This window comes from Alosa alosa, chromosome 20, assembly GCF_017589495.1.
Source record: "Alosa alosa isolate M-15738 ecotype Scorff River chromosome 20, AALO_Geno_1.1, whole genome shotgun sequence".
Taxonomy (NCBI): Eukaryota; Metazoa; Chordata; class Actinopteri; order Clupeiformes; family Clupeidae; genus Alosa; species Alosa alosa.
The window spans coordinates 14,066,379-14,076,378 of record NC_063208.1 but is presented as its reverse complement, the minus strand read 5'-3'; the positions used below and the strand labels follow the sequence as shown (position 1 = coordinate 14,076,378).

Below are 10,000 nucleotides of genomic sequence, written 5' to 3'. Positions count from 1 at the left end.
TTCTCTCTCAGTGGTTGTCTTTAGGCAATTCCAGCACCTGTTGATTCGGTGTGTTTATGTTTATCTGTGTATTTATGGCAGTAAAGCCTTTCCTGTCTGTCCACTGACTCTGCTACGCACATGTCTATTTGTTGTATGTATAGAGAGTTAACACTCACCGAAGTCAAATTTCTTAGTATACTTGGCCAATAAAAAAACTGATTCTGATTCCGATTGCCCAACAGAGCAGTTCATTGAGTGTGTTAATCTGACGAACCTAGAAAGGACAAAAAGACTGCTTTTGTTAAACCAGTGGCACATGTTTTTGTCCTAACCTGGCTATACCAGTTCAATTCATACAAAGCGATGGTATTAATTCAAATAATCAGCCTAATGCTGTTTGACCTATATGACCCCAATCTTTTTCCCCATTCCAGCAGAAGAGTGGCACCACAGTCCACATACGAGAGGTGGACAGCATCTTCTCATCTGTTTACCAGCACGGTGAGTTTGTTCGATCTGAAAGCCAATGACAACATACATCATCACATGCATGAGCACAGCCACTGCTACACATTATGCAGATGAATGCGCTGTGGGTATTTGCATAATGAATGCCACCGTGTCTTCATAAAGAGAAATGAAACCCCAAAAATGAGATCTCCAAAACCACTTTCAGGTGCAGATTAACTTGGCATATCTATATAACATATGAGGATGACATTGGGTGAGATTAAATGTCATTTGAAGTAAAGGGTAGCCAGTGAACATCTGGCCCGTCAGCCATCCACCTCTACAGTATCTACATAAATATGAATAAATATGAGAGCAGGCAGTTTAAAAGACAGCTATTTTCTGCCTGATATGCTAAGACATCAATCTACAGTCCCCTCTGTTGTGAGTGTGTTGGAATAGTTCTAATGATTTTATGAACCCAGATACATTTTTGTCTGCTCATCCGGGGTTTTCTCATAAATAGCTGCTTAATTCATGTTTTGTGTGTGTGTATAAGTGTGTTCTAAGTGTTGTGTGATTGTGCATGATGCAGCATGTGTGTGTGTGTGTCTGTGTATGTCTGTGTATGCATGTTTATCTCTAAGTGTGTGTGTGTGTAAACATCCATACATATGCTAATGAATTGATCACATTTCTGTGTACAGCTCTGTCTTTTCTTCTCCACACGAATAGCAGCTCAGTAGCAGTTCCTCAGCTCTGCTGAGCTGCATTGATCCTCATCTCAGCTCAGTGTGAGGCTCTGTGTTCCCTTCTGTCAGTAGGACCTGCTCAAGAGAATCCAAACAAACAGCAGCTCAGCCCAGATACTCACAGCTGCACAGGAGGCTACTGGAGCGTACCGTATATGGGCCACGTGAGGGCCAGATCACGGCCGAATGGTTGTGAGACTCAGCTAGTCACCTGCTGTCTGTCTCTTTGTCTACTGATCTGAAGCAGATACTAACCCCATGAGGGTTTGTTTGCAAAATGTCTGCTTGTTAATTTAACACACATAATTATAGCCCCTTTCACACACAGTAAGATATAAAAGTAAAATAAATGTTTTCACATGACCTACCTTGCATGCCATGGTATGAAATGTTATTTTAAAAGTTCTTTACCACAAATTTAGAATTTAATAGACAGGACAGCGAAGAGTTGACCAGAAATGCGTGGTAGAGGCACGTAGAGTGGGTTCGGATAATGATCTCAGGTCAGACTCAAACCTCGGTACCTGTGGGCACCATTCCTGTAGCTAATGCTACCGATGTACTACGCAGATATAGACCCTTTCATCAATAAAAACAAAAACAATGCTTGAACGTTCTATTTGGGCCCCAATCTACTTCCTCTACATTAAGATAACATATGGAATGTTAAAACGGAAGTCTTGTGGGGCCAACTATGATGCTGATAATGGAACTCTCTTGAAAGGGTCTATAGTTTTTATTAGTCAGAGTATGTTCCCTGGGTGTCAAACTCATTCCCTCAGGTGTTGATAGTGCCATGCTCTATTCACTGAGCTACAGGAGTCCAGAGATGAAACTTTAGTTTGCCAAGTTGTTATCTCCGGTCTGTTGAATCGTCTGCACAGGAACATGTGAGTTTCTGGGTAGATTTGGAGTGTTGTGATGTTTGCTTTGAGTACTGAGCATTCATTATGGCCCTTTGTTTATCAGAACAATCTACGCTGATTAAGGTTTCATTGGAGACTCTGAAGCCTGCACAAGTGCCATCCTACTGTTTATTGTAGCATAACAGGTAAACATTGGACGAAACATAATAGACTTTATAAAGCCAATAAATAACGAATTCACAGAAATATGCTCTCTTCTCAGCAATTCATGGGAAAATCACAACAAATTGAGTTACCCGCAATGGTTTTATACAATCATAATTGTCCATTTAAGATTTTATGCAAAAACAAATGCAGAAATAAAATACATTCATATTCACTTCTCACATAATTCAGAGACAGAATCAAACTACTCAATGGCTAAACACAGTTTTACAGTTACACAGACAGCTGTTTTGGCAAATATTTAGAAACTTACCAATTTTGCAAACACATATGAGCAGCATAATGTTGTGAGGTAAATAAAAATATAGACACATTCATGAATAATGCACATGATCCCAAAATAGTGACTGACTATAAGTCATTCAGGTCCTGATGTGAGATCTCATCCCGAGTCTGCTGTGGCCCATAGTGGTCACCCATAATAACAATTATGACTTTATTCACTTAAATCCTTTGTTGGTCCCAGTAACTACAATAATGTAAACTTTCTGAGATAACATTAGTAGTTTTCAACTCTTCAAGAGTCACTCCATGATAAAAGGCATCAGAAACAAAGCATTCACAATGCAATATGATGACCTGGCTCAGATGCTAAAGAACTATATGGCATGGCAGCTCACTAAGCCATCTAATGATCATACTACATGTAACCACATGACACAATATGAAACTTCTTCCCATCACTTATGCAGCAAAAAGCAAAAGCAACAATATCAGACCTAATAGACACATCCATTTCATTTTCTTATCATGCTGTACATTATTTATCCTAGTTGAACAATCTTATCTTTTTTTATAAAGTAAGACATTGTCAGACATGCAGACTAGTCAGATGCTTTTGTTGGATACAATTTGTGAGTAAGCCTTGCAATGTTCTCTCCCCTATTGGATGTGTTTTTTTGTTCTGCTGGGGTGCAGGTTGGGAGTGGTAGTAGTGGACAGTGGTCCTATTGAGATTCTGGCCATGACCTTGTGTATTCACATCTAGCAGCTGAGGCGATGGTATTCAGGAACTACAGACTTCCTTAGAGCTTTAGAGTGCCATGTGAAATACTCTCTTTCATTCCCAAATACAGAGAGAGCCAGGCAATGTTTTAATAATATGCCTCAATTTCAGGTTCATGTCCTTTAAGTGCAATCCGAGGACTACTTTTTTCTAGTCCGTAAGCTCACTGAGTGTATTATTGTCAATATCGTTGAATATATAACATCACTGAGCTTCACTGCTTCTTTGTACTTGACCATTGGTTAATTTTCCATTTCAAAGGAAAATTATAATGCAGAGGAAACATCTTCAAATATTTTTAAAACTGATTATTTTTAATGTAATCAGTCATTACACCTGTAACTGGGTGTGTAAATGTGTTGTGCTTAAAGTGATCTGTCCATTTAAACAGGGACACCAGTATGTTTGAGGGCCTCTGTTGCAGAAGACACTCAGGCGCTGTCTCTGGTTCAGCGTAATCTGATTTAAGTCCTCACTTGTTGCGCTCAAGTGTGTGTGTGTGTGTGTGTGTGTGTGTGTGTGTGTGTGTGTGTGTGTGTGTGGTGGGGAGGGGGGTGCTTCCACTCTACCACCCGTTAAAGAATCTATGCAGAATTTGGGTTAAAAGTCATTTTCACCAAAGTACAGTCCTCTGGATAGAGTGTTTTCTTTTCGGCAAGTAGTTCCTCTGTGGCGGTCAACTCGTCTAGTTCGGTGGTGTAGTGCTCAGTGCTCTCCACCATAGAGGTCTCCTTCCCCGCGCTGTAGGTCAACGCCACGCTGTACGCCCCCTTGGTGGCCGAACTCCTGCGTCCGCACAGGCAAAGCTTGCGGAAAGCCGCGCGGAACTTCTGTGACATGGCATTGTAGATGACCGGATTGACGGCACTGTTTAGGTAGATGCAGCTGCGGCAAAACAGCAGAAACCAGGTGTCCAGGTAGGCTTGCTCAAGGAAGGAGTTCACCACGACCAATGTGCGATAAGGCATCCAGAGCAGGGCAAAGAGGATCACCACTACTGCCAGCATTTTAGTAACCTGGACAACACAGGTAGAGATTGATACTGAGATACAGGCTACTAAATTAGAAAAGACAACTCCAAAACTAATTTCAAACTCAAAGAAAGTGCAAACAACTACACTCTTACACTTTTCATGAATTGGTAATTAAGTTAAAACTAGTTAACATTTCAGTAACTGAGTGGAAATGTTAACTTAAGTTTTAACTCAACAAGTGACTGAATTTAAGTTTTAACTCAACGAGTGACTGGATTTGCGCGCACTCACCTGTCTCCTGGAAGTGGCAGTAGTGTTGGAACAATGGCTGGACTTTTTCAGGTTAACCACAGTATTTCCCTTTCCGACATCACTTTTTCTGTTTGCGTTTTTTTCACAAGTCAGTGGGTTTAAGAAGAGAATTCGGGCAATGAGTCCATACAGGATAGTGGCGAGCGTAAGGGGCACGACGAAAAATATACCGAAGTCAAAAAAGTATATGGGCATGTAGACGCTTCTTTTCATCTTGTATGCGCATGATATTATGGTTACATCCTTGTACACAGTCTCCACAGTATCAGACAGATACAACCATAAAACGCAATACAGCAAGGTGAGTCCCCACACTAACAATATGATCTTTTTCGCTCTGGATAAAGTGCATAGAAACTGGGCTTTAATCGGATGACATATCGCAATATATCTCTCAATCGTGAAGGCAGTAATTGAACAAGAGGATGCGTTAATCCCAAGGTACTGAAAGTAGGTTATACCGAGACATCCGTAGTGACCGAACACCCAGGACCCGTAGATGCTGTCCGCTATGTTTGGAAGACCGGCGGCAGTCAATACCATGAGGTCAGCCACAGCGAGACTCACCAGGTAACAGTTAGTGGGTGTCCGCATGTGCTTCGTGGTAAGCACCACCAAGATCACCATCGTGTTGCCGATGATTCCCAGAACGCATATTACAAACACCAACACCGCGCTGATCACTTTGTATTCGATGCTGTGGTCGGTCCATGTTGGTAAAGTTTGGTTCTCCACACTGCTGTTCTCCATCTTTGCTTACTTACTTTGATAGCTTTCTGCAGAAGTGTGTTGTTTTGGTTTTTGTCTGTTGTAATTCGCGGTAACCCACTTAAACAAATTTTAACTTTATCGTAGTTAGCTACAGAAAAACTAGTTAGAATATTATACGCTGCTTTTTCCAGTGACAAGTTGTGGACCAGTTGCTTTCCTCCTTTGTTTCAATGCATCCAATTCGGCTTTCTTCTTTACGAGGTTATACACATATTTAGGCTAAGTCCACATAAAAGTGAGATTTGATTAGCATTTCATATCCATTCCCCATGTGAACTTTCCTGCTGGGCTCTGCTGTTGCTCTGACAGTTCAAGCGGATCTCTAGTGGACCTCACGCGTGTTGCTGAGATGTTCTGTCACCAACACGCGTCATTGCGCAATGCAAAGCGCAAGAGGCGCAGTAATAGAGCATAGGAGACAGTATTTACAGACAATTTGCAGGACACCGTTATCTAATACTTAAACATCAGCCATTTCAAAAGGACCCTGACAGTCATATTGGTTTTACTCAAATCAGTATAGCTGAATCTGGATTGTCTGAATATATTCACTTTATCATTAGATAATTGTAGTGGTCATTGTGCTAGAATATGCGCTATACTACCGTAATACATAGAATGGACATTTGATTAAACTGCAATTCATTAATGCAATAAATGGCCCTACATATCTTCAAAAGCAATTATGTTTAGAGACAGCAGGTTTCTCTAGGATGTCAAAATGTAGCCTGGAAGCCGTTATTTATAGTATTATCCTGTACAGCATTTTGGATATAAGAGCAGAGAACATATGTTACTGAGAGATCTACAGATTTTAGTTTAGTAGGTAGACCTTGGGTTCTGTCTAGAAGTTGAACAGCTCTTACAGTTCTGTTGCAAAATGCATAGTGCATGCTTTTCTTCATATAGAACTGTTGAATTGTTCTATATGAGGAATTGTTTTCTTCATATAGAACTGTTGCTTTCTTTGTTTGATACCAACATACATTAGGCCTGGGGAACCAGTCACAGACTGTTTTCTTTATCTCCGTTTGCTGTTTAGGATATGGTGACCTTTCCTTGAAAAGCTGAAACGTTGAAATTCATTTCAGTCCACAAAGACTGTAATTTTAATCACCTATAAAGAAAGTAATTCAAAAGAGAGATTGGTTTCAGGCCAGTACTAGGGGAACATATAGCTTCATTTATCTCCGCGAATAAGCCTGTAGACCTTAAACATAGGCCTCTCTGAAGTCCTCCACAACGGCAGGTGATTTATTCTTAAGGGCCTGAGGCAAAAAGATAAGTGACTGGGAAAGAAAAAGGGGTTCGCAGAGACTCCCTGAGTCTTTATCATCCAAAGATGTCAGTGCAATTTTCTCCCACGGAACAGTGGTAGGAAACGAGAAGAAGGACTTGTCGGCTGCCGTGAGACAGACAGTGAGCTTGGGTGAGCTGATTGAGATCGACTGTTGCCAGGGAAAGTGCGACGTTTACCTTTGTGACTAGGGCCAGATTATCTTTCACAAATGAAATCTTATAGAAGCCCGAAAATTCCCTCAGGTATTTTTTTTACATTGTTCAAGACAATCTGTCGAAATTCCAATGCTTGCCTAAGCATATGATGGTTTTTTATTCTCTTTAATCTAAATTATAATGCATTAGTCTGAAGAGAGAATGTCTTAATCAGAAACCTGAGAAGCTTGGCCAACAAACCTGCCTGAAATATGAAGAATCTCTTTATATAGCCTGTCTTAAGAGACTGTGACTGGCATTGAGGTAAGACAGCAGTGATGTTTCTGCTTTAGTTATGTTGCCAGGCTATGTATACCTCATTCAATTGAAAATATCAAGTGCTCTTGTGTGTTTCCATGTAACCATCTCACAAATATTAGAATTAGACAGTGGCATATAAAAATACATATTTGTATCATATTGAGAAATGATTCTCATCAGCTGTAAAACCACAATGTCAAATCATCCATACCATTTTTTAAAAATGAGTCTGCTAAATAGGGTTGTTAATGGCTCATTATGGAACAAATAACCCTTTTTGAAGTGAGCTCCTTTGCAAGAGCGATGACAGATTCACACACGTCTTGACAGCCAACTTTTGTTCTCTGATTAATACAAAGCGTGCCGCCAGCTGGCAGCCCGTACTTGATGTTGGATGCATGGCTTCACATTCTTCCTCAATAATTGACTCATCTGGGATTGCACTGTTGCTCCACAGACCTTCCATCGCACAGAGGATATGAGACGCGCTGTGCTGTGCCATGCTGTACTGTACTGTACATCTCCCCCTCACCAAATGCTTTGGGTGCTGGGTAGATGGGCGGCCAGCGAACGATCAGAACCGTACCAAACCATTCCAAGTTGTGCTATTTATGTCATGGTAGCAGTTTCCAACAGCCGGAGCCACTGACAGTCCATTCCAATGAGCAGGTGAATCAGGATCATCTACTACAGTCATAATGAATATGCTTTTCCTTTAGTCTTTTTTCAGATGTGCCAGGTAAATATGCCTTACTGCATTCACAAGACTGAAAGTGGTGTGTGTGTGTGTGTGCCTTAAAGCCTGTGTGCCATAAAGCCTTTCATAGGTAGAACAATCAAACTCATTTGTTTCTGCCCTTATGTCCATTTCAGTCACCGTTCTATAAAGCAACCTAAAAAACAAGGGCCAGTAACCTCCTCAGCCTTATCATTGCTTCCACAATTATTAAATAAAAGTTCAACAGGGCAAAAATCTGACATCAGTGGTTTGCTATGCTTGAGCACACTCATTGGCGTTAATTACGGGTACTGGTTCAATCGTTAATTACAGGCCAACAAAATGTATTGGTTGAGTAACTTTACTTCACAAATCATGTGCTCCTCATTGCCACAAATGTGGCTATTTATTCTGAAATAATGTGATGTAATTTTATGACAAATACCTGACTTATCTTTACATTTAGTTAGGTTGATCCTTCTGCTTCACACAGTGGGGAGGTGTGTGTGGGGGTATAGCCTAGCCAAATTATGGGCTTTTTATGGCAGAGATTATGAGCATTATGACATTAGATCCTTTGCTCATTTAAGATATGATGACAGTCTTATGTAGTTTCCATGGAGCTAAGCAGAAATTTGCTGCCATCTAGCTGTTGATTTCAGAATGGTCATCATGGGCCTTTAAAATCTTCAAGAGATTAAGCTTATTTGTTTGTTCATTTTTGTACTGTTTTGTTTGGACTTGGTTACCATTCATATGAATAGTCAATACTTGGCTAGTAGTTTAAAAGTCCTCTTCGGACTTCATAAACAAGAGGAGAATTTTGCCTCAAGGTAAACATCATAATAATGTTCATTTGATTTTTTTTTTAAATCACAAACTCTTGGTTGGTAGTTGCCATGGTGAGGTTTACTGTATCTTCACAGTAACGACTGTGTTGTTGATGTCTTCCTTTGGCAGTGTTTCACACGCAAGTTAATGTGCCGGGACTCCTCCGGATGTGTTTTATGAGACTAAAGTGGTCCTTGACTACAGCCATGACGGATGGCCATGCTAGCGCAGTGCGAAGGTCAGTTTCGCTGTAAATAAGCCCTGTGATTTCTGTGGCCTGTATTGACCCCAGCACACCACATGAACAAATCAAGGCCAAGAGGAATATGCTGTGCACTCTACAGACCCTACCCTGCCTGCCGCGCCACCCCTCCCCCCCCCAAATGCCCCCCCACCACATAACTGCCCCCCCCTGGGCTCTTTGGCGGTTTAATGTGCGCTGGCCGTGACCCCCACAAGCTGAGAAGGGTAAAAAGAGCCTGAGCAGCAAACAAGATAAATTGCAGGGTTGGGTGCAGTTTCACTTGAGCTGTTAAAAGCTGTGGGTTATTGTGCCATGGTGGAGCGCCACACTCGGGGCCTTTGTGATGTTATTTAGGTGACTGTGTACGGTTATAATAGGTTATAAAACTGACTGAGGGGTGTTATAGTGTGAAACTAATCAGGGGTGGAGGCTATGACTCGCTGTGGGATGTTTTGATGATTACATAAAAATCATGAAACTGCATTCACTAGTGAAACTGAAGAAGACTCGGAGCGCGCTCAGTGACTCTTATCAACCCAGCTAATGGAAAAGGTTGCACCACTGACTCTGAAATCAAATACCTACATTGACATCAGCAGTATTTGATAGGTGGTTGGACTTCTCTCATCTAATTTGACATCCATTTTGTCTCGCACATTTGTATGGGAAGTGTACTTGAAGAATAATAGTCACACAATGTATACAATAACCCTCTTATGCGTGACCTAATTCCGCTCACCTTAAATATGAAGCTCTGCTATATAGGCTGGGAGAGAAAGAGAGAGAGAGAGAGAGAGAGAGGAGTAATAGAGAAATGTGGGGGTGAAAGAGTGGCGGGGAAATTGAGGGAGATGTGTCGACTCTCCAGAGGGATCGAAAGGCCATGAGCTGTAATGTCCTCTTTGGTGACACACACACACACACAGACACACACACACACACACAGACACACACACACACACACACACACACACACACACACACACACACACACACACACACACACACACACACACGTCCCATGCTAACCCTCTGCCTTGTTTTTACTGCGGGATTCTCTCCAGCTATTCTTAGCTTCGCTTGTGCTCCTGTTTCCCGGGTCCGATCCGTCAGC

The 10,000-nt window shown here is 41.5% G+C and overlaps 1 protein-coding gene and 1 long non-coding RNA gene across 2 annotated transcripts in view; one reads left to right on the top strand and one right to left on the bottom strand.

Annotated features, from left to right (window-relative positions):
• The window catches only part of LOC125284774, a 6,012-nt gene extending 5,546 nt beyond the window's left edge, over positions 1-466 (top strand). The window contains exon 3 of the long non-coding RNA XR_007191931.1: positions 417-466. This is a non-coding gene — a long non-coding RNA (uncharacterized LOC125284774). The remainder of the gene's footprint in view (positions 1-416) is intronic.
• A 1,763-nt stretch (positions 467-2,229) lies between these two features.
• On the bottom strand, positions 2,230-5,684 carry trhrb (thyrotropin-releasing hormone receptor b). The gene is made up of 2 exons (XM_048228886.1): positions 4,547-5,684; positions 2,230-4,297 (listed from the first exon to the last, which is right to left on the bottom strand). Exons 1-2 carry the CDS (start codon positions 5,315-5,317, stop codon positions 3,866-3,868), a joined length of 1,203 nt encoding a protein of 400 aa, XP_048084843.1. The 5' UTR covers positions 5,318-5,684; the 3' UTR covers positions 2,230-3,865.
• Between the last annotated feature and the right edge of the window lie 4,316 nt (positions 5,685-10,000).